General features: G+C 42.4%; 2 protein-coding genes across 2 annotated transcripts in view; one reads left to right on the top strand and one right to left on the bottom strand.

Annotated features, from left to right (window-relative positions):
• The window catches only part of tmem131 (transmembrane protein 131), a 109,725-nt gene extending 91,807 nt beyond the window's left edge, over positions 1 to 17,918 (top strand). Inside the window, exons 29-40 of the mRNA XM_062997264.1 lie at positions 2,647 to 2,832; positions 4,212 to 4,367; positions 4,455 to 4,921; positions 7,473 to 7,654; positions 9,095 to 9,222; positions 10,193 to 10,314; positions 10,408 to 10,551; positions 10,659 to 10,806; positions 14,136 to 14,251; positions 14,348 to 14,536; positions 14,641 to 14,789; positions 16,958 to 17,918. Coding sequence (XP_062853334.1) covers positions 2,647 to 2,832; positions 4,212 to 4,367; positions 4,455 to 4,921; positions 7,473 to 7,654; positions 9,095 to 9,222; positions 10,193 to 10,314; positions 10,408 to 10,551; positions 10,659 to 10,806; positions 14,136 to 14,251; positions 14,348 to 14,536; positions 14,641 to 14,789; positions 16,958 to 17,203 — 2,233 coding nt within the window. The 3' untranslated portion in view covers positions 17,204 to 17,918. The remainder of the gene's footprint in view (positions 1 to 2,646; positions 2,833 to 4,211; positions 4,368 to 4,454; positions 4,922 to 7,472; positions 7,655 to 9,094; positions 9,223 to 10,192; positions 10,315 to 10,407; positions 10,552 to 10,658; positions 10,807 to 14,135; positions 14,252 to 14,347; positions 14,537 to 14,640; positions 14,790 to 16,957) is intronic.
• Positions 17,919 to 18,419: 501 nt separating this feature from the next.
• Positions 18,420 to 27,244, bottom strand: si:ch211-201h21.5 (uncharacterized protein LOC555526 homolog). The gene is made up of 6 exons (XM_062996510.1): positions 27,140 to 27,244; positions 21,591 to 21,782; positions 20,677 to 20,865; positions 20,492 to 20,603; positions 20,280 to 20,416; positions 18,420 to 20,092 (listed from the first exon to the last, which is right to left on the bottom strand). Exons 2-6 carry the CDS (start codon positions 21,771 to 21,773, stop codon positions 19,736 to 19,738), a joined length of 978 nt encoding a protein of 325 aa, XP_062852580.1. The 5' UTR covers positions 21,774 to 21,782; positions 27,140 to 27,244; the 3' UTR covers positions 18,420 to 19,735.
• Between the last annotated feature and the right edge of the window lie 467 nt (positions 27,245 to 27,711).

The following is a 27,711-nucleotide window of genomic DNA, read 5'->3' as shown; positions in this document are numbered from 1 at the left end:
GTATTATTTAGGTGGTGGATCATTCTCAGCACTGCAGTGACACTGACATGGTGGTGGTGTGTTAGTGTGTGTTGTGCTGGTATGAGTGGATCAGACACAGCAGCGCTGCTGGAGTTTTTAAACACCGTGTCCACTCACTGTCCACTCTATTAGACACTCCTACCTAGTCGGTCCACCTTGTAGATGTAAAGTCAGAGACGATCGCTCATCTATTGCTGCTGTTTGAGTCGCTCATCTTCTAGACGTTCATCATTGGTCACAGGACGCTGCCCACGGGGCGCTGTCGGCTGGATATTTTTTTGGTTGGTGGACTATTCTCAGTCCAGCAGTGACAGTGAGGTGTTTAAAAACTCCAGCAGCGCTGCTGTGTCACTGCAGTGCTGAGAATGATCCACCACCTAAATAATACCTGCTCTGTGGGGGTCCTGTGGGGGTCCTGACCATTGAAGAAAAGGGTGAAAGGGGGTAACAAAGCATGCAGAGAAACAGATGGACTACAGTCAGTAATTGTAGAACTACAAAGTGCTTCTATATGGTAAGTGGAGCTGATAAAATGGACAGTGATTGTAGAAACAAGGAGGTGGTTTTAATGTTATGGCTGATTATTGTGTGTATATATATATATATATATATGAATAATCAAGATCTTGCTTTGAAACATTACAAAATAAGTTGAATTGGTAACAGGTGAGGGAATCTTGATTGGAGGATTGGAGGTGCCAAACTTCATGAAAGAATTGCCACTTTACAATTCTTAATTCAAGATTATCAGTAGTTTAGGTCTTTTATCACCTGCATTACATAATATAATGACAAGATCTCAGTATATGTAGGACGAGAACGGTAACCACAGTTATCCGCGTGTGACCCGAGAGCCCTCATGCTGCTGTGATAAATTTTGACACACGGGTTCTGCAGTGCTTCGAAAAAGCACGTTCGTTTCACTTAACATCAAGAAACGCGACCCGAAACTCTATTACGCAAGCGGTGAGTCGTTTATCAGTTCTATACAGAAACACCGTCGGGGTCTGTGGGACAGAGAGCGACAGTGGAAACGTGTTACGGTCTGACGGTCCAGATTAAAGAGACCTAACGAATATCAGATTCTAGTTTTTACTGCATTTTACCAAAGTGTCCCACGAGTGGATCAAGTTACAAAAATCACTCACCAATACTTAATGAAAGGAGACGATCCCACAATATGTGAAAGATGCCAAACACAGCTCACAATACAACATATTGTAATCGAACGCCTTAAATACATCCGAGAGAGACAACAGCTACACATATCAAGAAAGCACAAGAAGAATCCTAAACTTCCTGGCAGAAACAAAAATATAAATGACAAATAGAGAAACAAGAAAAATGACTTAAACAGAACACCGATCATGCCATAAACAACACAAACGAGTGTATAACAAGCGACTCGGACCGTATGAACAACGCTTAACGTGACTTGTAATTTCATTAGTGGAGAGAACTTATGAGCAGTAATAATGAAGAGAAGTTTAGTGCGTTAAGCTTCGCCGCTCAGGTGGCGCAGCGGTAAAAACACACGCTGGAACCAGAGCTGGGATCTCGAATACATCGTAACAGATCTCGGCCCTGCCTGCCGGCTAAGGCTGAGCGGCCACGTGAGCGACGATCGGCCTGTTGTTCAGATATGGGCGGGACTAAGCCGGATGGGGTCTCTCTCATAACTAACGCAATTACGACCTCTGCTGGCTGATTGATGGCGCCTGCACAGAGATGAGAAAAGAGTGCTGATTAGGGTGTGTCTCTCCGTACACGACGCTGAGCTGCACTGCACTCGTCGAAGTGTAGGTGATGAGGTGCGTACGGCTGCTACCCACGTGTCGGGGGGGGGGGGGGGGGGCGTGGGTCAGCTTCGTTCTGCTCTGCATAAATAAAAGAACACGTTAAGCTTTATTTTGATCGGTGGTTAAGGTACTGGTCCAGTATTCAGAAGGTTGCCGGTTCAAGCCTCACCACTAGCAGGTTGCCACTGTTGGGCCCTTGAGCGAGGCCCTTAACCCTCAATTGCTTAGACTGTATACTGTCACAACTGGAAGTCGCTTTGGATAAAAGCGTCCGCTAAATGCCGAAAATGTAAATGATCCAGAAGTGTTTTAGACTCTGGGAGAAGCTGATTCTGATTCTCAGCATTACTCAGAAGCTGGAGCTGTAACACAAGTTTAAAAGTGAAACAGGGAGGAGAATCCAGATGAACACAGATACATGTTGATGCTGATTCGTCTCATATTCGCTCAAGCCGCTTAAGTATGACTCTGCAGCGGGGATATTAGTGTAGTCGATAGAAGTAGGTCGGTGTAACTGACCGGGCTGGTGAGTAAACATCACCTGTCAAGCATCAGTGTGCTTCAGTGCCTGGAAGTGCTATTAATAGATGTGAACCCACACATGAAGGGTATTCCCTCTGGTCTGAGTGGGGTCCTGCACTGCCCCTCTCTCTTCTCACGGTCTATGCAGGATTTTAAATGGTTCTGAGAGAGTGCTGCTCCCTGTTGAGATCAAATGATCTACCAAAAAGTTTCATGTTTTTGTGCCCTGTGCCCTGTTTGATGGCATGTTCTGAAATAAGAGTACTAACGTGTGTGTGTGTGTGTGTGTGTGTGTGTGTTACAGGTTTACACCAGATTTCACGTCTTCTCGAGTCATCCGCGAGCTAAAGTTGGCGTCCACAGGCGGCTCGGAGTTCGTCTTCGTCCTGAACGCCTCGCTGCCCTACCACATGTTGCCAGTTTGTTCAGAGACCATCCCTCCTCCCAACTGGGAACTAGAGCTCTACGTCGTCGTCTCGCTCTTCATGAGGTTAGGACTGGTGCCCGGGCCAATGCAATCTTCCCATGATCCCCCACCCTAGCCATTCTAGTCTGTGTGTTGATCCCAGCGGTAATGGGCTGGCATGGTTTTGGCGCTGCGCCACCCGAATGCCCGTGGTCAGATCATATTGCGTGAAATACAAGCATTTGAACTGACCCATCGTTATCATAACACTTTTGTTATTGGTAAAGGGCCACTGACCTATCGCTGCACTCCAAGAGTAACTTGGGGTCAAATTCAATTATAGCCCCTCCCTTTTTCTCCCAATTTAGCACAGCCAGTTTGTCTTCCGCTGCTGGGGACCCCCATGGTGTCCAAGGAGGGTGTAAACATGCTCCCTCTGCCACACGGGCAGTCCACTGATCCCTTCTTATTTGCCTTAGTTTGATTAGATCAGTGGTTGTGCAGTGGCGGATTCCTAATTGGGAACTGGATATGACTAGGTCGGGAGAAAAAAGGCAGTATTGTACAATATACACCGATAACAATAAACAGCCATAAGATTAAAACCACCTCCTTGTTTCTACACTCACTGTCCATTTTATCAGCTCCACTTACCACATAGAAGCACTTTATAGTTCTACAATTACTGACTGTAGTCCATCTGTTTCTCTACATGCTGTTCTTCAGTGGTCAGGACCCCCACAGGACCACCACAGAGCAGGTATTAATTATTTGGGTGGTGGATGATTCTCAGCACTGCAGTGACACCGACATGGTGGTGGTGTGTTAGTGTGTGTTGTGCTGGTATGAGTGGAGTTTTTAAACACCGTGTCCACTCACCGTCCACTCTATTAGACACTCCTACCTAGTTGGTCCACCTTGTAGATGTAAAGTCAGAGACGATCGCTCATCTATTGCTGCTGTTTGAGTCGGTCATCTTCTAGACCTTCATCAGTGGTCACAGGACGCTGCTCACGGGGCGCTGTCGGCTGGATGTTTTTTTGGTTGGTGGACTATTCACACAGTCCAGCAGTGACAGTGCTGCTGTGTCTGATCCACTCGTACCAGCACAACACACACTAACACACCACCACCATGTCAGTGTCACTGCAGTGCTGAGAATCATCCACCACCTAAATAATACCTGCTCTGTGGTGGTCCTGTGGAGGTCCTGACCATCGAAGAACAGCATGAAAGGGGGCAACAAAGCATGCAGAGAAACAGATGGACTACAGTCAGTAATTGTAGAACTACAAAGTGCTTCTATATGGTAAGTGGAGCTGATAACATGGAAAGTGAGTGTAGAAACAAGGAGGTGGTTTTAATCTTATGGCTGATCGGTGTACAGTATGTCCTGATTGAGGTATTTAATTGGAACATAAATGCAATGGACTCTGTATAATTGATTCACGCTCCTGTTTCAGTTCTATGTTCCTCCTGGTTATTGCGACTGCTTATCTGGAGGCCCAGGGAATATGGGAGCCTTTTAAACGCCGCCTGTCTGTGGAATCCAACTCCACCATGGAGACCGGAAGACCGTTCGATCTCAGGGAACTCGTACGAATTCAAAATGATGCAAAGTAACTCGACGTGTTCTTAGATTTTACAATTTTCATCCTCCGTATTAAAATACAGCCACAGAAATGACCGCTTATCTTTCTCCACAGCTTGAACGATTTTTCCGACCCGCACCAGAACCCTAGAGGAGCGTACGGGTCGGGTACCAACGGCCGGGCCGGCGGGCGCCAGCCTCTGCACTCCAACGGCAGCACCGTTTCAGGGGACGGCAAGTCCAGAGGCGGTTCAGGCCGCTCATCGTCTATGCAATCCTCCCTCGCTTCGTCCTCTCAGATTATTAAAGATGGCGGCTCGGGACTGACCAATCGGAAGGCGCGAAGCTCCAAACAGCAGCAGCAGCATCAGCATCAGCATCAGCAGCAGACGTCCAACCACGTAGAGGAGCTTCAAAACCTGAGCACAGCACCGCCGAGTCAGTCTCACAGAGCCCACAGTGCAGATGAGCAGGAATACAACAGACTTCTGGTGGCCATGGATAAAGACCTGGAGAGGCCAGAGTCTTCTGCCATTAACACCTTCATGGAACAGAATATACAGCCGCCCTCACACAGTAAAGGTGATGCGCAATGAGAACAAGCATCAATAATCTGATGCCATGAGGTTTTGTTCTTAAGTTTACATGCACTTTACATACTGATCTGATAATAGGGGAAATGCTGACCACATTTCTGTAACTCTAAAACACGTGTCAGACTTGTAGCCCGAGTTTAAAAGGCGTCTGATTGTCTTAGAATTTGTGGAATCGCACACAAACTACATCTCCCACAATGCATGTCGATTTAGCATTTTGCATGTGACTGCAGTTCTCATCCCGCCACTAGATGGCTACACGACTTTCCAAGTGGTCAGGTCGGTGTGTATTTCACACTACACGACTGATCGGCGATAGGGGGTCACACACTACACCATCTATCACCAACTGGAATCGCGGGCGAGCTTCTCTGCTCTCCCAAATATCGTTTTGTCACGAAAACGAACGCGAGAAGTGACGAGGGGTCTAATGACACCACGTCCAAACATGCACGTCAACAAGTAGCGAGCGATCAAAGTGTGTGCAGCGTAAAAACAAAGAGAAAAAATAAATGAATCTGAGTGGATTTTGCTTGGATTGATCTATAGGTAGTTAATATTTTTTGCAATGCAGCGTGGGTGTTTTGTAGAGAACGATCAGGTCAGAAATACTGTGAAACTTGTGTGTGTGCTGATGTATTCTGATATAAACTATATTACGCCCCTGTCCCACCTAATTACACTCCTCTCCTGCGCTTCCCCTCACACCGTATCCTGCGTTCTCATTGGCTGTTCGACACCGCACTCGTTTCCAGTTGTGCAACTCAGATCAGGTATCTGACATGTTAGAAATCTCGATCCGGTCGCCGAGTTTTGATCGCCGAGCGAACGCCGAGCGAAAATCTGGGCAAAAGTCGTGTAGTGTGAACTTGGCATAAGGCGCTTTTCCAATAAGTAGAGTTGAGAAATATCTACAAATATTCCCAAAATGTCCAAGAAGAGAAAAATTTATGCAGAATAAAGACAATTTAATGAAAGATGGGAAAGCGAATACATGTTTGTGCTTCAGGGAGAAAAACCTTGATGTCTTTTGTGTTGTTATGAGTCGGGGATCGGTGGTAAAGGAGCTAAGTATGCGAAATTTTGCCTTCAAGATAAACAACAAATTGTCCAAGAATTAAAAAGCTACAGCCAAAAGTGATGCAGCAGTGAAAGACGGCTTTATTACGGCTGAAGAAATCACTGGCGCTGAAGTGGTGCATGTTGGGGTATTGATGCGACACCCCTTAAGATATACGAATATGTTTTGAAGAGCCCCAAATGTCCTGCTGTCATCCAACGACATCAAACTATACTAAATAGAATGTTAAATTAATGCAGGGCTCGTGATGTCAGCTGTACTGATTCACTACAGTGCACAGTTGGTAAAAAAAATTAAAGGAATTAACCAATAACCCAATTTAGGATCAACACTGATGACTCTTGAATAGCTCTTGAATTTGAATCACAGCTGTGCTGTCGAACCAGCCAGATGACCACACAGACTGTGCCTGAAGAGGGTATGGTCGGATGGGTTTGTCATTCCTGCCTTAGTTGTGACCTGCTGGCCTTTCCTGGGGGCTTGTTCTCCCCGTGTCTGCGTGGGTTTCCTCCGGGTGCTCCGGTTTCCTCCCACAGTCCAAAGACGTGCAAGTGAGGTGAATTAGAGATACAAAATTGTCCATGACTGTGTTTGACATTAAGACTTGAACTGATGTGTAACCAGTAACTAAGTGTCCTGTCATAAATATAGCCAAAGTGTGTAAAACATGATGATAAAATCCTAATAAAATAAATAAACAAAGAAGCTGTCGGTTGTGCTCAATGTGCCCATACTAATGTATGTTAAAGGTTTATATTTACTGCAGACCCCAGTCATCAGATTCAATTTAGAATATGTGAACACACACGGTACCAGTCAAAAGTTTGGACACACTTTCTCATTCCTGTGGTTTTTCTTGATTTTTTTTTAATTTTCAACATTGTATATTAATAATGAAGACGTCCAAACTATGAAGGAACACGTATGGAATTATGTAGTAAACAAAAAAGTGTTAAACAAACCAGAATACGTTTTATATCATTGCTTTGATGACAGCTTTGCACACTTTTTGGCATTTTCTCAATCAGCTTCATGAGGTGCCACCTGGAACGGTTTTCAATTAATGTTTGTGCTTTGTCTAGAGTTAATTTCTGGAATTTCTTGCGTTTTTAATGTGTTTGAGACCATCAGTTGTGCTGTGCTGAGGTAGAGTTGGTAAAATATAAAACATATTCTGGTTTGTTTAACACTTTTGTTCACTACATAATTCCACACGTGTTCCTTCATAGTTTGGACGTCTTCATTATTAATCTACAATGTAGAAAATAAAAATAATCAAGAAAAACCACTGAAGAGAAGGTGTGTCCAGACTTTTGACTGGTACTGTACATGAACACATACTGTGATCAGTTTATAATGTGCAAATTTTGTGACAGTCATTATGACCAGTGTTGTGAAACCCATAATGTTGAACTTTGGTGTGTTTGACTCACAAAATGCTTAAATGTCTCCGCAGCTCTGGAATCAAAAGGCAAAATGAAGAACAAAATAAAATATCAGAAGAAGAAAGACGAAAGGGAGAGGAAAGCCAAAGTAAAGACTCGGGAAGAGTTGAAAGAGGCACTTGCGGATAACGATGACAGCTCCTCCACCACCACAGAGACGTCCAACCCAGACACGGAGGCTAATGTTAAAGAGGTACGTACACCGACACTATACAGTGGAACCTCGACTTACGAGTTTAATTCGTTCTGTGACCAAGCTCGTAACTCAGTTTGCTCGTATTCAAATCAAATTTCCCCATTAAAATGAAATGAAACGCTATGAATCCGTTCCAGCCCCCCAAAAACCACACCGATTTTTTTTTGTTACGTGTTTTTAAATAAGAAAAATGTACTTTATAAATAACAAATAATGTATAAAAATAAGAACGCATAATAAAAGAGAATGTAAAGAAATAAACTTGTTTTATTTTATTTTTTTTCATTATTTATTTATTTATTTATTTATTTATTTATTTATTTATTTATTTATTTATTTATTTATTTATTTATTTATTTATTTTTTAATTATCTATTTTTTCCCCCCAACATTTATCCCCATTCTATTCCTGTCCAATTCCCCTGACTGCGTCCTCTATACTGGTTCGACCCCTCACCGCTGACTGAGGACGCCTCTCGACTGACTTGCGCCCCCTCCGGCACGCAGTCAGTACAGCCTGCATTTTTCACCCGCACGAGCCGAGTTCATACACCGAGAGACGCCGCGCACGGAGGGTCACACCCCCCCTCGATGTTATTCCTCAGCCCCGTGCAGGCGCCGTCAGTCAACCAGCAGGGGCCGCAGTCGTACCAGTTATGACGACCTAAGATCCGACTCTACCCCTAAGCCCCTGAACAACAGCAAAACGTTGTTCGTACTGCCGCCCAACCCAGTCGGAAAGGTAGAGCCGAGTTTCGATACGACGCATCTAGAAACCCAACTCTGGTGCACTAGCGTACTTTACCGCTGCGCCACCTGAGCGGCTAAACTTGTTTTATTACGTGTATTACAGAACAGTACCTTGCTGGCGGAGGTGAGGGAGATAACGCACTATGCTACACTTTATCGCTAAACTTTTTTTATTTTCCACTTCACTTAATCTTCGTGTTCTTCACTGACATTTGTCTTTTTCGTCACACTTTCCTCTCTTTCACCTGCAGGGCGTTTCAATAAAAATGTTTCTCGATGATTTCGTGCTTCATATCCAAGGACATCATCCTTTTCTTCCTCTCGGCACTGATCTTGGCACTCACTTTCTTAGGACCCAGGGTTAAAACTAAGAAATTTTCCAAAATAAACCAAATGCGATATGACCGAGATGCTTGCACGGCAAGATAACCACATGAACTGAACGCTCGCTGGGCTACCTAGTGGCGGGTGGCTTAAGCACGCTCGTTCGCAACGCAGATCTCGGCTCGTATCACAAAGCAAAAAATCGAACCAAGCGACGGCTCGTGTCTCGGAAAATTCGTAAGTTGGGTCACTCGTGAGTCAAGGGTCCACTGTATCCGCATCGTCGGGGGATTAATAGGATTTATAGGATGTATAGAATTCACATCACGCACGTCTCCTAACGTGCTGCTTTGTGTCACACAGGAACCTGTAAAGAAGAAGGTCAGAACAGTTCCAATAGAAAAAGAACAAGAAGTTCCTCCCTCACCTACCAAACCTAAAAACAAAAAGCAACCAAGCACCAAGAAAGAGAATCAAGTGGAAAAGTCCAGGTTAGTTAAAAAGAGTCTGAAGTGGAGTCCATGTAACGCTGTTTTTATAGACTGTAAACCACCTCCTTGTTTCTACACTCACTGTTCATTTTATCAGCTCCACTTACCATATAGAAGCACTTTGTAGTTCTACAATTACTGACTGTAGTCCATCTGTTTCTCTACATGCCTTTTTTAACCTGCTTTCACTCTGTTCTTCAATGGTCAGGACCCCCACGGGACCACCACAGAGCAGGTATTATTTAGGTGGTGGATGATTCTCAGCACTGCAGTGACACTGACATGGTGGTGGTGTGTTAGTGTGTGTTGTGCTGGTATGAGTGGATCAGACACAGCAGCGCTGCTGGAGTTTTTAAACACCGTGTCCACTCACTGTCCACTCTATTAGACACTCCTACCTACTTGGTCCACCTTGTAGATGTAAAGTCAGAGACGATCGATCATCTATCGCTGCTGTTTGAGTCGCTCATCTTCTAGACCTTCATCAGTGGTCACAGGACGCTGCACACGGGGCGCTGTCGGCTGGATTTTTTTGGTTGGTGGACTATTCTCAGTCCAGAAGTGACAGTGAGGTGATCCACTCATACCGGCACAACACACACTAACACACCACCACCATGTCAGTGTCACTGCAGTGCTGAGAATGATCCACCACCTAAATAATATCTGCTCTGTGGGGGTCCTGTGGGGGTCCTGACCATTGAAGAACAGCATGAAAGGGGGCTAATAAAGTATGTAGAGAAACAGATGGACTACAGTCAGTAATTGTAGAACTACAAAGTGCTTCTATATGGTAAGTGGAGCTGATAAAATGGACAGTGAGTGTAGAAACAAGGTGGTTTTAATGCTATGACAGAATGATGAGCAACTATTAAATCAATCAAGTCTGTAACAATGAACTGTGACGGCTGCATTTATTTTTACTGGCGTCTATTTGTGTATTTACTGAGACATTTCCTGTTCCTCTCAGTTCTCTGGAACTCCCCTATGTCACTCCACTGGAAAACAAACAGCGCAAGACGTTCCCAAAAACCATCACCGGTACGGGAACTCAGAACGCCCCCAAACCACGACCTTCACAGAAACAGAGGCGTAAGTCTTACCAGGTTCATCGGGTCGTTCGGTTTGTGTGTAAACATTTGCTTTTAAAGCTCTGTGGTTATGAACTGTGAACACTTTCTTTAGTGCTGGATGGGAAGCTGGAGGACGGACGTCCAGCTCCACTGGCCAAGTTCCCTAATGGCTTCATGCAGGACTTCAGCAGCGGCTCGGAGGGGGAGAAGGAATCGCCTCCGCCGGAATGGGACGTCCCGATCAAAGGTTACATCCGTAAGTCTTCTGGATTCTTAATATAATCTGATACTGAGTATTTTCTGTTAATGTTATAATATAATATAATATCATATCTAAGCATGTTTGGGGGGTTTTCGTATCAGAAGCGGACAGTCTTCAGCAGATCTCCATACAGACCATGAATGCAGATCATTTTCTGAAGAGACAGAGCTTCGGACCCTGCTCGCCTCCCCCGACCTCTCCCACCCTGATGCCCGGCGTCAGCTACAGCAGCGTGCTCAACACCAACAGGTATCCCAGCTCACACACACACACACACACACACACACACACAATTACTTTTGACCATGTACTTGTAGTGAAATCTCATCTGCTAAATTCCGCTATCCATATTATTCAGCTGTCTATAGCACCACGGACCGATTACGTATAAGATATAATTTCACGGACCGGCGGGGGCGGGGGGGATTTCAAATAGAATAACTATAGAATGGAAAATCTGTGTGAATCCTGAGCTTTTTTCGCTGCAACGAGACGCTGCTCCCACCTAGTGGTGATTGGGGACAATAACACCCTAAGAGTATTATTATTATTATTATTATTTATTATTTCTGTTCGGCCTGGTAATAAATGACCCGTGGACCGGCCGGTGGTTGGGGACCACTGGTCTATAGTATTTCTGTAATTTGTGTCTACTGGTGGAAAGGCCACAGCAGGTCATTCTGGTCCGCATGCAGAAATTGGCATGCTTAATTTATCTGGGACTGGGTTAGGCACCTTCCAGTGGCTAGGCTGGTCGGTCACCTCCAAGACCCATTCGAGCGTTCAGGTTTGAATCCCCGGTTGTCGCCTCAGCTCAGAATAAAAACATTTCACAGCTAAGGAAATCAACTGAATGTCATTTGTCTTCCTTTTTACATGGAAATATGTCCATCAGGCTCAGATTAAAGGTAGATGCACTGAACCAACCACATAAATCTGAGCGACAGAGCTAACCGTAAGGCTGTAAGGCGTGAAGCCTTGGAGTGAAAACCAGTATTGCCAGTATGTTAACGAGTCAGTTATAACCGTTGGATATGAGCCCCGGAAGTGAAAGTGTTGGCTGAATTTGTAAGCAGAACAGCGGGTGCTAATGGCCCATTAAAACATGATATTTAACATCCAGTTTTTTGTATAATTAAGATGTAAAATAGTGAATTTATTTTTACTAACCACATAAATGGCTTTATTCGTCATATATACATATACAGATGTACAGTACAATGAAATTCTTTCTTCGCATATCCCAGCTTGTTTGGAAGCTGTGGTCAGAGCGCAGTGTCGGCCATCGTACAGCGCCGCTGGAGCAGACAGGGTTAAGGGCCTTGCTCAAAACCTCAACAGTGGCTGCATAGCAGAGCTGGGATTTGAACTCTCAACCTTTCAGTCGATAGTCCGAAGCTCTACCCACTAGGCTACCACTGCCCACCACTGTCCATATGCTTGTGGAAGTTCTTGATGTATTGTATTTACTCCTGATAGCACTTGCATGTACAGATGAACCCTAGTGTTGTGATCTTCACAGTCCAGATTATTGTTAGAAAGCTTGTTTTTTTAACCCCATCTAACTAGTCTAACCCTAATGAGCAGTATCAGCACTCTCATGGACTACGGGTGCTTTATTCACTGATATCTTTCGTCACATTTTTAAATGTAATTTTTAATATACACTACCCTGAGTCTTTTTTGGCACTATATTGCTGCTGTAACACTTGCCTGAATTTGCCTGCAAGGAAAGATAAACGTTTTAACTGGTTCACCTCTAGGTGGTGCTAGTGTTCCATTGTTGGCACAATCATCAGGTTTTAAGGTTGTATTGTGATGAGTATCAGCAGTCCTGGACTTTAAGCTTCAAAACAATTGATTCGAATGTTTTGGGAGGCACAGAGACATTAAAAAGATCATTTAGATTATTTCGGTGAGTGAAAGATTTATTGCTCATAATCACACAGGGCTTTAACATGAAAGGGGGTAAGACAATTTTGTTCTAAGGCCCTAGTAATTTTTAGAACTTAGAAAAATCTGGTTACCAAAACCAGAAAGAAAGGAAACTAAGACATGAAAGAGAAAAGAACTGGAAGATAATTATCCAGTTAAGAATTTTACACCACAAGTTCAAATCTCTGCAGAGACACTGAGCTGGCCTCATTTGGTTCATCACGGGGGGGCGTGTAGTGATGAAGGTCTCTTTATCATATATGGAATTGTTCAAGCAGCAGTGGATTTAGAATTGGGAATTGTTAATGACTAGATTGAGAGATAAAGGAAGGAGAAAAAAATTGGGGAGGCTGGATTTTCTTGGGCAAGTGTGAACCTCTACAGCCTGTGTGCCACTGGCAGTGGACGTCACATAACGCAGGGTTTTTTAAACAATCACTAAATTAGAAATATACACATAATATCAGAGACAAAGCACCCACATAAACCTTTCCTGCCATGAATGTAACTCACAAGAGTAAACACAGCGTTAAAAGATAGATAGATACTTTATTGATCCCGAAGGAAATTAAAGTCCCAGTAGCGTTATACATCAAATATACACTATAAAAATTCAACAATATAAATTCGGATAAAAAACAGCACAGACATAACCAAGATTGAAGGTAACCTGAGTTTTACATACAGTATATTGAATAACATATATTGCATAACTACCGAGCAGTTATTATTAATGATGAGGATGGATTGAGTGTAAATAAACAAATGGAATTAAAAGTGCAGGTACAGTTCCAAGTATACAGTATATGGTATAGATTAAATATTAGATAGATAGATAGATAGATAGATAGATAGATAGATAGATAGATAGATAGATAGATAGATAGATAGATAGGTGGGTTGTGAGCCAAAAAATGGGTTGCAGAGAAAATTAATCATAATGAAATAAATCTGTATGTGAACGGCCCCTTGTGGACGCTTCATTACATCTTGTAAGCCACAGTGGGACCAGATTGTGCAGAGCAGACCACAGAGAGTAAGATGTATTGTTTGTGTTGCCTGGGTCACTTAAAAAATGAACAAAATTTGAAAACCCTGACGGTAGTGTAACCCTGTTAGATATTTTACTCTCTGTCACGGGTGGCACTGTCGCCTCACAGCAAGAAGGTCCTGGGTTCGTGTCTGCGTGGGTTTCCTCCGGGAGCTCCGGTTTCCTCCCACAGTCCAAAGACGTGCAAGTGAGGTGAATTAGAGATACAAAATTGTTTGTTATAACCTTGTGAACTGGTGAATCTTGTGTAATGAGTAACTACCGTTCCTGTCATGACTGTAACCAAAGTGTAAAACATGACGTTAAAATCCTAATAAACAAAATTGGCACTTAAGGGTCGTGACTCAAAAAAAATGGGTTGCAGAGAAAAATAATAATTATTAAATAAACTTGTACGTAAACGCCCCCTTGTGGACGCTTTATGTTACATCTTGTAAACCACAGTGGGACCAGATTGTGCAGAGCAGACCAGGCAGAGTAAGATGCATTGTTTGTGTTGCCTTAAAGTTTAAGCCTGATGTTATGTAACCCTGTTCAATATTTTACTCTCTTTTACCATCACTTAGTCTGATAATCCTGTTTTTATTTACAGTGAGGTTAACTCAAAAAAGGCTCCTGGAAATAAGGTGACCAAGTCCACATCTTTAGCTGGCCAAAATGGAAATCCAACGTTTGCAGCGGTGGCTGCCGGATACGACAAAAGCCCAGGTGTGTAATAAACTCCTCTTTGCATTTACGCCCCGGGCGGATTAGGAATCTAAGGGTCTTGCTCGAGTTTGACGGTGGTTGTATGTGCATTCGTAGGTGGATGTGGCTCAGGGAAGAATGAAGGTCTGGGAAAGGTGGCTCTACCTCACATGACATCCGTGGAAAGCGACAACTCTGATAGTTCTGGCTTGTGGAGTCCTATAGAAAGCACCATCACCCCCGGCTTCAATTCCACCAACTCCTTCTCCGCGTTCGGCACCAACAACCCGTTTAACCTGACCGGAGGTAAGTGCTCTGACTACCTGCACTGGTTAGCAAGATGCTCCTATATATTCATGTCAAATCCAAATACAAGTAATTTCCCCACGTGTGTGTGTGTGTTTGTTTAGTGTTCAGTGACATAACAGCACCCAAGAACATCGAGTCGACCTGGCCGGATTACACCGTGTCCTCTTCCTCTGTGTCCTCTTCCATCTGGGATACGGAACGCTCGAACCCCTGGCCTACCAGCAGCGGCTCTCCCACCACTCCAACATCTGTAAGATCCTTCCTCACGTCACCAACATGCTGCCTTACAGGCGTCAGACGATCTACGACTGATGCAAATCGTGTCCCTAATCTGCAATCTGTTAGGATTTCTATTTCATAATAATTATAATAATAGAAAAATCAGAAAAAAGTTGGGACAGTATGTAAAATGTAAATAAAACAAAAAACACAAAGTTTCTTACATTGACTTTGACTTTTATTTGATGTCAGACAGGATGAACCTGAGATATTTCATCTTTTATCTGCTCAACTTCATTTCATTTATTAATAAACATCCATTCCTGCATTTCAGGCCTGCAACACATTCCAAGAAAAGTTGGGGCAGTAAAGCATTTACCACTTTGTAATGTTGCCGTTCCTTTTCACCACACTTAAAAGAGGTTTTGGCACCGAGGAGACCGAGTGATTTAGTGTTTCAGCTTTTATTTTGTCCCGTTACGGCTGTACGTTGTTGGGGACAGGTCAGGACTGCAGGCTGGCCAGTCCAGTATCCATACCCTCTTCTTCCTCAGCCATGCCTTTGTAATGATTCCTTGAATGGTTTAATGATATTCTGCACTGTAGAGGGAGAAATATGCAAATCCCTTCCAATCTTTCTTTGAGGTTTATTGTTTTTAAACATTTCAATCATTTTCTCACACATTTGTGGACAAACTGGATCCTCTGATCATCTTTACTCATCAGAGACTCTCAGCCTTTCCTGGATGCTGCTTCTGTACCAAACCATGATCACAATCACCTGTTGTTTTTTTCACCTCATTACTGGCCCTAAATTGCCCTCGTCCCAACTTTTTTGGAATGTGTTGCAGGCCTGAAATGCAGGAATGGATGTTTATTAATAAATTAAATGAAGTTGAGCAGATAAAAGATGAAATATCTCAGGTTCATCCTGTCCGACATCAAATAAAAGTCAAAGTCAATGTAAGAAACTCTGTGTTTTAAATTTATTTACATGTTCCATACTGTCCCAACTTTTTCTGATTTGGGGTTGTAATAATTGTTATATATGTTGGTTTAAAGTTGTTATGTATGTAGAGCCTTTCACATACCCAGGGACGCTTTACAACATTAATATTAAAGGAAAGAACACAACATTAGAGAACAGAATGCAACAAAGCTAAGACATATAAAAAGAAGAATAAAGAGAGATTTAAGTTGATCTTTGAAGGAAGAGATTGAGGAAGGGAGTTACAGAGTTTGTGGGCTGTGGAACTAAAAGATCTACCCACAGACACAAGTCTAAAACTGTTTCCCATGATCCCCCTTCATTCATGTGGGTTTCTTTCAGAAGTTCATTTCAAAGGTTAAAGTGGCTGCTGTAAGTTTTGTATTTTTCGCTAATCCTCTCTGACCCTGACTAGGATTAATTGTTTAGAGAAAATGATGAAATAATTTTGGAATTAATTGAATTTAATTCCCATCAGTAACTCAGGAGGGACAAAAACAGTCACCCATAAGCTATTACAGCTAATAGTATGGGTGGCACAGCAAGAAGGTCCTGGGTTCGATCCCCAGATAGAGCGGTCCGGGTCCTTTCTGTGTGGAGTTTGCATGTTCTCCCCGTGTCCGTGTGCGTTTCCTCCCACAGTACATAGACGTGCAGAGATACAAAATCGTCCATGACTGTGTTTGACATTAAAACTTGGACTGGTGAATCTTGTGTAAGCAGTAACTACCTGTGCTGTCATGAATGTAACCAAAGTGTGTAAAACATGACGTTATATCCTAATAAATAAACAAATAATTTTGCACAACGAAATACAAGAGGGGAAAAAAGGGTCTGGTAGGTTAATGTGTAACGGAGGAGGTGGGCTGATGTCCAAAATTGAGACAATGCAAAATTGATTTGGTGACTAAAAATAAAAATTAGTAAATTAATACGTTAATTTTTAGGTTTTGAATGTTCAAATGCTTTAAATTCAGTGTCTCTGTTGACATTTGAGCTTAAAAGATGTTTTTGCTAGTGTTAAGATGAACAACCTGCATCTCAACACTTCAATAAAAGCTTCAAATTCTAAGATTACAATTTCTTTTCTGTTATTATACTTGTATAAAAGATCTTGCTTAATTGTTACCCTTAGTATTTATTTAATTTATGGTTGTATTTTAACGTTAAGCAACCGTGCACTCACGTCTCTGCTCTGTCTCTGTTTGAAGTCCATCCTGGGAAGCTCGAGGAACCCTTGGTCCCCCACTCCGGTCCACTTCAGCAGCTCGATCTGGTCCACCACCCTGCACTCCCCTCCGATCCCTGATATGGTGAGCCACACCGTTCCACACACTCCAGCCTCCCCCGAAATCAGCCACACCTACAACCCCTGGAGCGGCTGGCCGTCGTCGCTGAGCCGGAACTGGAACTCCGAGCCCTGGCCCAACAACCCGGACGACGACGGCGCCGACTAACCGGAGCGAAGACGTCCCGAAACGTCGGCCCCTCTGTAACAGCAAAAAACGAAACGAATGCCATGTTTCTGTTCTTCAGATGTTTTATGTTTGTCTTTATGAAGGTCCTGAGATTCCAGTTTTATTTTATCTTAACGATTGACGGCGTCCAAATTCAGCTTAAATTTAAAGATTATTTTATTTATTAAGGGGTGTGGTGCATACGTTACACTGGTGCCCCTTTTTATCATTTTAGAAGTTCTCATTTGGTGTAATACTGTCTTTTTTTTCTTTTGGAACTAAAGCACATGGCCCTGTATCGCTGAACGGTTTAAAAGGCAGTGTTACCCAACTTTACACCAAGCACTTTGTGTTCAACTCCACTCCTAAAGAGACGTGGGCTGTAATCGAGGAGTGATATTAATTTTAGAACCTGAATATTCGGTTGCCTGTTTCCCAAACATAGAATATTTGGAATGATGCTGATTGTTGTGTCATCAGGACCACAGGAATCTTTACCCTCTGTTTTATGGTTGATCTCAAGTCGTCTGACTGCGCTCAGGCTTTGAGGTTTAAATTATTTTTTATTAAATTCTGGTTCATTTCCTAAATTGGATTTTAATTTAAGGTCTAAGGGGACTTCCTGAAGGGAGTTTGTTTTCTTGAAGCTTCATTTGTCACCCTGAGCGAGACGTTGGTCACCTTGGTTGAAATAAAACATATCGGGCAGCAATAATTACTGCGTCCTGGAGTCTCTTTCTTTCTCACCTTGTTTAAAATCATGCAAAACGCTTTCTCTCTTTTATATGATACTTTTTTTCATCATTTAAATTCTTCTGAAAGGTTTTAAGTAAATGGTGATTTTCAAAACCCAAGATGAAACTAAATGTGCTCAATACGTAAACACACACATCACACACATCAAACATTGTCAGCACAGAGAAGTCTTGTACACTAACTTCATTATGATGTTGTATGATCGCTAGGACGCCTCATATTGCGCCTCATACGAAAAATGTTATTGCGAAACACAAACCTTAAATTTTGCATTGCATATTTAAGCAATAGATCACGAGAGGGAGTGTGTTATCGCGAATAACATCACGGCTGTGATTTGGTCGCAGGCACGAACCGAAGGTGAGTACCGTAGATCATCAGATCATAGAAGGTTTGTGTTCTATTGCTTTTATACAACAGTTTTTACAAAATAAAGAAAATAAATCAAAGAAGCCCTGAATTTCATATTGATATGCTTTAATATTGACAATACCTTCCACCAAAAAGTAGTTCCACAATGAATATAAAGTTTAACACTACAAAGCAGACATCCCAAGTTGCAAAAACTCATTTCAGGGAGGTAAGAACAAGAAGAAGAGGAAAGCAAGAACCTCCGAAGGGAAAAAAAAGAAATAAAAAAACCTCTCGCACACACCAAAGGCGCTATGGATGAAAACAGAACTACTAGGAGCTGCTAACTGGCTTAACTAACTGTTCGTGTTACAAACACATTAATGTTCCCTAAATAGTGCACTAGATTGTGTATCAGATCATGGATATATGTTCCCTACATAGTGCACTAGATAGTGAATTAGACAATTGGTTATGTTTCCTACACAGTGCACTAGATTGTGTATCAGATAACGGATTTAAAACGCGACCGGGAAAAAAAAGTCTGTGTCGCCTGCGTGCGCGTTTGTGTGCATGAAACTTGTCGTTAATGGCAACGCGTCAGTGGAGTAATACCATTGTGGTGTGAAAAGGCCGCGCTGTTATCACCAATATCAGCACGGTTAGAACGCTTCTCAACCAATCAGATTGTAAGGTCGGAACTAACTGTTGTATAATACACGGGAAAGGACTCATTTCACGGCCTGTGACGCAATTTTCACGGCCGTAAATTAGGATGGGCCTTCTATTTCCTCATTGTGATCCACATTATTGATTTGGCACTTTTTACGCCGGATGCCTGTCCTGACACGACCTTTCCTATTTACCCGCGCTTGGTACCGGCACTACAATGCACTGGTTTATGCATCCTAGTGGCTGGGTACCTGTAGGACAATTCAGTGTCTCCAATTAACCTGGCTGCATGTTTTTTGGACTGTGGGAGGAAACCCACACAGACATGGGGAGAACATGCAAACTTCGCACAAAAAGGACCCGGACCACCCTACCTGGGGATTGAACCCAGGACCTTCTTGCTGTGAGGCGACAGTGCTACCCACTACTTATAAGTGTTAAATGAACTTGGATATAGTAGGATATAAGTAGGAGAACACTTCTGCTGTTATTTTGATAATGAGAAGTAACACAAGCAAAGATGCCAGTAGTGACATGATGAGTTTATATTTAATTACATTTTAATATATAAAAGATTAGACTGAAAATAGGCTGATTAAGCACAAACATTTATTCCCATCACATTTTTGCTTTAGTGATTTTTAGAAACGTCTCAGTTCTTGTGATGGAAACGTGTCCATTAATACCGAGACATTATTTAATACGTCACAGATCATCAGTGATTATCGGTTAAACGGATTGGCCCGTATCTCCTCATGGCTGCTGTAGGGACGTCATGAGCATGGCGCCCATCTTGTCGAGGTTGCACGTCTTCATCACAAACACTCGATGGTTCTTCTTTAGCTTTCCCATGGGATCCAGCGCCATCGAGCCTCTGCCCAGCTCTCCCTGGATCTCCACCCGGACAGCGCACTCCAGGCTCTCGGTGATCACGCTGTCGTCCACACACGCCGCCACAGCGTACGCGTCGTAGGGGACGAATCCCGACCCAAAATGCACGTCTTTCGAGCTGACCCCATGCTCCCGGGAGAAGGCCCAGCACCTGGACGTGATCTTCTTCATGAAACGAGCTGCTGCGGTGTCCTGGCTGATCAGCTCGTCGAAGAACTCCTGAAGAATAAAGAAATGTAGTCACTTTAACCCATGTAGTCACTGAGGATGTAGTGCTCAAATATCTTGAAGGGTGTCGAGTTTCAAAGATTTTAAGTTTAGGGGACGTCGAGTTACAAGGTACCGACCGCTGTACTCAGAAACTTGCTGCAAACTTCGTTGTCAATCAGAGCTACTAGATTCTTACCCAGGAGAACTTGTTTCTGCAGGTGAACTCCCAGGTAGCGATATAAGTGGGGCACAGGTATTCCTCCAACACCACATACGCAGATTCAGGATCCATACAGAAATTAAACTCTGCACATGGTGTCATATTTCCTTTACCTGTAAAGATAAACAGCATTTAGAAACCAGATCATATCAGATCAGATAAGCTTTACATGTCTGTAGTTCTTCTACCTTCCATGTTTCCACCCATGATGTACAAATTCTTCAGTTTCTGAGGTAGACTGGGATCCAGTCGAACCGCCAGGGCTAAATTAGTGAGCGGCCCCAGGGCCACCAGTGAGACCTTATTCAAGAAATAGAAAGTAATAAATGCTGTGCCAGCTTTAAATTCAACGAGGTGCATCGTTTACACTCACCTGCGCTGGGTTTTCATTTACCAGTCTGATTAAAGAATGAACAGCATGCTCCTTCTGGATTTGTGTTTTCCATATCTCGGAGTCTCTGTCCTCCAGCACGTCTCCCAAACCGTCTGTACCGAAATGATCTTTGAAATTTTGCGTCGTCGCTCCGACCAGGGAGCTGGCCGCACCTCGGAAGACCGGAATCTGGAAATAAACAGAGATTCTGAGTTCTAAGTAACTTAATAAGTTCTTAAGTCAATAAATACCTGTGAAACCAATGACAAGTTGGTGTGTAAAATAAATAATAAGTTAGATTTATATTAAAGCGCCTTCCTCATACTCAAGGTCGCTGTACAACAAAACTTAATCAGCTGTTAAAAAGGGGGAATGAGTTAGATTATAAGTAAACTGGTATGTTTTAAGTTGAGTTTTAAAGAATGAAAGTGAGGATCAGAAACTGAGAGCTTGTGGTAAAGAGTTCCATAGTTTCGGGGCCATGACACTGAAAGATCTGCCCCCTGGCAAGAAGACAGGACAATAGCATCAGAGAACCTGAGTAAACATATCTGTCCTTTTACAACAACATTTAAGCAAAAGAAAGAACGGCATACATCAATTAATTAATTTAATTTAAGCATTTTCTCCCACTTTAGCGTAGCCAGTTCGTCTTCCGCTGCTGGTGGATCCCTGATTGCAGTCGATGTGGGTATATTGCTGCTCGCGACCCAAAGACGTTCAGCAGAGTTTCAGAGTTTCAGGGCTCGGTGCAGACTGTTGGATTTACTTTATTTCATCAAACTTATCCAATCACGTCTTTTTGGGACTTGCTTTGTACAATCATACCAGAACAGAAAAGATGCTTCTCCAAACTGTAGACACAAAGTTGAAACCAGGTCCTAAAGATCTGTAAAGATGCCCACTGGACCCACCTGAGTTTGTTGGCATACTGACAGCACACGCAGCACATTCTGACACACGTTCTCCACATCAGTGTTCCCAAAGCAGCAGGTGATGCCCAAAATCTTCACGTTGGGTGAGGCAAGAGCCATCATTATGGCCTGGGCATCGTCTATACCACAGTCGGTGTCGATGATCATAAGCTTCTGACTCATTCTGGTTACCTAGAGGGAACGACATTCATTCATCAGTACCAGAATCCTCACTGTATGAGAGTGCGAGACATACACTGTGTTATACAGCAAGAAAAACCATGTTCTATAGACAAATACCAGTTACTAGTGGGTGGCACATCTGGGTCAAGTGGGTCTGGAATATCTCTTACCTCTGGTCAATGTCTGGGAGGAGACTGTTATGATCTCAAATTCTAAAGGTCACTGGTTCAAGCCCCACATTTGCCAGGTTGCCACTGTTGGGCCCTTGAGCAAGGCCCTTAACCATGTTGCTTAGACTGTACACTGATCAGCCATAACATTAAAACCACCCCCTTGTTTCTACACTCACTGTCCATTTTATCAGCTCCACTTACCATATAGAAGCACTTTGTAGTTCTACAATTACTGACTGTAGTCCATCTGTTTCTCTACATACTGTTTTAACCTGCTTTCACCCTGTTCTTCAATGGTCAGGACCCCCACAGGACCACCACAGAGCAGGTATTATTTAGGTGGTGGATCATTCTCAGCACTGCAGTGACACTGACGTGGTGCTGGTATGAGTGGATCAGACACAGCAGCGCTGCTGGAGTTTTTAAATACCGTGTCCACTTACTGTCCACTCTATTAGACACTCCTACCTAATTGGTCCACCTTGTAGATGTAAAGTCAGAGACGATCGCTCATCTATTGCTGCTGTTTGAGTCGGTCATCTTCTAGACCTTCATCAGTGGTCACAGGACGCTGCCCACGGGGCGCTGTTGGCTGGATATTTTTGGTTGGTGGACGATTCTCAGTTCAGCAGTGACAGTGAGGTGTTTAAAAACTCCAGCAGCGCTGCTGAGTCTGATCCACTCATACCAGCACCATGTCAGTGTCACTGCAGTGCTGAGAATCATCCACCACCTAAATAATACCTGCTCTGTGGTGGTCTACAAGGCAGATAGAGAAACAGATGGACTACAGTCAGTAATTGTAGAACTACAAAGTGCTTCTATATGGTAAGTGGAGCTGATAAAATGGACAGTGAGTGTAGAAACAAGGAGGTGGTTTTAATGTTATGCCTGATCAGTGTAAACTGTCACAGTACTGTAAGTCACTTTGAATAAAAGCACCCACTAAATGCCGAAAATGTAAATGTGTGCAGAATGGGAAGAGAAATTATTGTGGTGTGATCTACAGTGTGACTATTGTTCCTGGTGCTCTAGTTTGTTCTCCTTTTAAACAATAAAGAGGAGGAGAAACTATTCGTGCTGACAGGTGCTGTGTACATGTGTATAGAATTAAATACAAATATATAAGAAGGCTAAGAAAACAAAAAAGAATTTTAATTTAATAGATACATTAGTGCAATTTAATAACCCAAGTCCACATATTTTTGAGTTTAAATTAAAACATCTGGCTCTCTTGACGAATGTCCATGTGCACTATTATTCAACTCCCAGTCTCAGTACTTGGTGGAACATCTGAGACCTCTCTTATGGAATCTTCACCCATTCTTCTCATGAAAAGCCTCCAGCTAATTAGGCTTAATAGCTTTCTATAGGATTTAAATCTGGAGAGTTAAAAAAACTAGCTTTGTTTGACTTGGAAGTGTCATGTTTTACACTGTGGTTACATTTACGACAGAAATGTTAGTTACTCATTACACACTCGTTATAAAAGTTTATCAGTTCACAAGTTTAATGTCAAACACAGTCATGGACAATTTAGTATCTCTAGTTCACCTCACCTCACGTCTTTGGACTGTGGGAGGAAACCAGAGCTCCTGGAGGAATTCCACGCAAACACGGGGAGAACATGCAAACTCCACACAGAAAGGACCCGGACCGCCCACCTGGGAATCTAACCCAGGACCTTCTTGCTGTGAGGCGACAGTGCTACCCACCAAGATCAGAAAAACAGAAAAACGTCTCCATATCATCTTCGACTCTTGAATCTTTGAGTCATAAGTAAGGTCTTCCAGTGAAGTCCTGATCCCTGTGACCAGACAGTTCCAGTTTTGATTCATCACGCCCATAAAATGTCCCAGAACTCTGCAGGCCTATCCACATTTCTTTTGCCATATTCCAGTCGACACTTCCTGTGTTTTTTGGTCGAGAGTGGAATACGTCATGGTGTCTGGCTATAAAGTTCTTGGTTGTTAAGTGATGCCACTGTCTCTAGATGAAATTGTGGGTATGAACCCTCAGTGAAATGAAACTATCTCCTCACTCCTCATTTGTGAGCAGCTTCTCAGTTTTCACCATGGTTGCGACACACCTTGAACACTTGAATCTCTGGGTGATGTTTATATGAAACATTACAGCTCGAGCAAATCGAGGTGGTTATTGATTCCCAGTGGTTTAATCATGTTGTAACCCAACTTTAGATCATACAGACTAGCAGTAGATTTTAAGTTTACTGCCCAACCACTGGGCCGCGGACCAGTACTGGTCTGTTGGCTATTTATTACCGCGGGCTGCACAGAAAGAATGAATACAGTAGACCCTTGAGTTATGAACGGTTTACCATACGGACATTTCGGGTTACAAACGATCTTTTTCAACTTAACGTACAAACAAATTTCGGATTACTAACAGAAATTTGCGGAACACGTGACGTCACAAGTTAACTCCAACCGTCTCTCTCTCTCTCTTTACACACACACAGTGAATGAACATTCGGACAGCGGACGATGTTTTTTCGGTGTTTTCTGAGAGAGAAGAAGGAATTCGGCTCAGTAAAGTATTCTTTCTTTCGTGCAATTACACCTACAAAATACAACACTACTGAAATAAAGAAGGAAATAATAGAGAAATATGAGAGTTATTGTTGTTTCTGGTAGATACATTTTATTTAAAAAGAAGGAATTGTATTATGGTGTATGGTGCAGCACACGTACTGTACTGAAATGTGATGTGTGTTTATGTACAGTACTACTGTGTATTGTTGTTTATTATTGTTTATTACAGGAATGTCTATTCTATAATTTAAGATTTAAGGGAAAATATACGTGTATTTATAACAAAAAAGAGCATTTAAGACATTAGAGAGGTTAGATAAGGGGGGTTTGGGAGGTCTGGCACAGATTAATTCTATTTACATTATATCTTATGGGAAAAATAGGTTTAACTAACGAATATTTTGACCTAAGAACAGCCCTTCAGAACCAATTACATTCGTAAGTCAAGGGTCGACTGTAATTAGAGAGCACTAGAAAAGCAGTTTTCACTGTTTCTATTTTGGGTGTTTATTGTATTATTGTCACCCCTTGGTGGGAACAGCGTCTCGCTGCAGTGAAAAAAAGCTCATTTTACATTGTTTGTGAGCAATATTATTAAATCCTCCTGTCCCCGCCGGTTCCTGAAATTATATCTTACATGAAACCGGTCCGTGGAGCGAAAAAGGTTTGGAAACGCTGATTTAAGGGTCCAGCTACTACATAATTCATATTCTTTGCAAATATTATATATTGTTCAACTGATAAAGACTTCAGTTAAGGCAAACATCTAGCTCTATTTATATGTTACTTCACTTATTTACAGCAGAAACTAGTGCTGGACAATAATTCGATATCGATATATATCGTGATAGAAAATGTTTCAATAACGGTGATATGATTTGTAAACAAATTCGATCGATATATATTACGTCAGTGCGTGATGACGTACGCCACAGGCATGACGCCAGCGCTCAGCGTTACCGCTCTGATTACACTCCGCTACCTACAACACGGTGGATATTAGCGGCTAAATGAGTTCAACAGCTGTGAGTGAACGAGCATCCACAGTTAAAAAAGAAGCAGCAGAAATAGTTGATAAGAGAGGAAAGAATAGACTTTTTTTCTGTATTCTTTAACATCTGCTGCAGCAAATTCTGCAGCAACTCTTAAGCACTTTTTTATATTCTTTATCCTGGTTGAGCACTTTTGTTCGAAAATGTTTACATACAAATAATAATCAGTCCATATTATGGATTAAAGTTAGTTAAGACCAGAGGTAGAAAGTAACGAATTACATTTACCCACGTTACTGTAATCGAGTAGTTTTTTTGTGTTCTTGTACTTTTCACAGCCTGTAATTTTACTTTTACTTAAGTATGTTTTGTATTAAGAATTGTAATTCGCTACATTTTAAATAGATCCGTTACTGAGTAAAATAATAAACGCTAAAGAAATCGCGTCTGGGAAACTGCTGCAGTGAATTCTGCGATGGGAGTCGGATCTTTTGTCTCGGTTCCTTTTAAAGAGCCGTATATGTATATAACGACTCTCAGAAGCGCGACTCGGTTCCTTTATTTCAGTTTAAAGGGCCGTTCAATAGATTCGAATCATTCTACGACACATCACTGGTGGTTATACAGTTTAAAAAAGTTTGATGGGACTAAAATGACACATGACACATCCCTAAATGTTTTAAATGTTGTATCAACATGTTTCTTCTATTATATTTGAATTAAAAACAACTATTGTGAGATTTATATCCACTTGTCCTGTTTGCATTACACAGGAGAGACCCCCCCACCCTGCTGTTAATAAACTAACTAAGTAATGTTTACTCTGAGTACATTTTAAATGAGTTACCTTTTACTTGAGTAGATTTTTAGACTAGTAACTTTACTCGTACTTAAGTAAAAATTCATTAAAGTAATAGTACTTTTACTTGAGTACAATATTTTAGTACTCTTTCCACCTCTGGTTAAGACATATGTTAATATATTATATTATATATTGTCAAAGCTTATGTTTATTTGAGAATGATGTTGTGTTTTTGATGCTGAATACAAGTAAAAGGTGAAAGCTAATTTATTTGTATTATTATTATTATTATTATTATTATTATTATTTCTAAAATATTATGTAGTTGTATAGGGTTCGCAGGTACAGCCTTTCAATGTTGGTGTTCCTGGCAGTTTTTCTGACATTTGTACTATTCATATCGATATCGGAATTATATCGTATCGACCGAAATTAGGAGTTATATCGTGATATAAATTTTAGCCATATCGTCCAGCCCTAGCAGAAACCGACTTACAGTACACAGTCTGAGCAATTGAGACTTAAGGGCCTTGCTCAAGGGCCCAACAGCGGTAACCTGGCAATGGTGAGGCTTGAACCAGCGACCTTCTGATTACCAGCCCAGTACCTTAACCACTGGGCTACAACTACTACCAAGCCTATAGTTTAACTGTCATGAATACACTAAAACACACACACACATCCACACACACACACACACACACACACACACACATACACACACACACACACACACACACACACACACACACACACACACACACTGAAGTCCTGAAGGAATAATCTTGGGTACTACATGATCCAGTTTAAACTCTGAGTAATATTCTGAATAAATAAAAGTACAAACCTGGGTGATCAGGTGAAAGTGCTGATATCACTGAGCTCTAGTGCTGATTTCTGAGGAAACTCGATCTGATCTTCAGGAAACAGCGTGTGATGTGTTGGTCTAAAGGTCCAGTACTACAGTACTGCTTCATCATACTGGTTAGTATGGTAGTAGAGAAGTTCAGTGGAGGACGTGGTGGGGGCGGCTGAGCAAAGTCTGTCGTCACAACAAACCTGAGATCCGATCATTTAACTTTTACTGAAGTGGCCGAGGCTCCACTAGAGGGCAGCAGAGTTGTTAGTGATGTCAGAGTTCTTATCGGCGAGTTCTCAGGGTTGGTGGTGAGTTCTCAGGGTTGGTGGTGAGTTCTCAGGGTTCTCATCAGTGAGTTCTCAGGGTTGGTGGTGAGTTCTCAGGGTTGGTGGTGAGTTCTCAGGGTTCTCATCAGTGAGTTCTCAGGGTTGGTGGTGAGTTCTCAGGGTTCTCATCAGTGAGTTCTCAGGGTTGGTGGTGAGTTCTCAGGGTTCTCATCAGTGAGTTCTCAGGGTTGGTGGTGAGTTCTCAGGGTTGGTGGTGAGTTCTCAGGGTTCTCA

This window comes from Trichomycterus rosablanca, chromosome 6 (genome assembly GCF_030014385.1).
Source record: "Trichomycterus rosablanca isolate fTriRos1 chromosome 6, fTriRos1.hap1, whole genome shotgun sequence".
Taxonomy (NCBI): Eukaryota; Metazoa; Chordata; class Actinopteri; order Siluriformes; family Trichomycteridae; genus Trichomycterus; species Trichomycterus rosablanca.
This window is presented reverse-complemented; position numbering and strand designations above follow the sequence as displayed.

Bases quoted from the DNA above. Each gene is read 5' to 3' on its own strand.
- si:ch211-201h21.5 (XM_062996510.1), bottom strand. From the start codon at position 21,773: ATGAGTCAGAAGCTTATGATCATCGACACCGACTGTGGTATAGACGAT. The intron at 20,604-20,676 runs GTGAGTGTAAAC...TTCTTGAATAAG, and splicing joins TAAATGAAAACCCAGCGCAG to GTCTCACTGGTGGCCCTGGG. The intron at 20,093-20,279 runs GTAAGAATCTAG...TTTATTCTTCAG, and splicing joins GCAGAAACAAGTTCTCCTGG to GAGTTCTTCGACGAGCTGAT.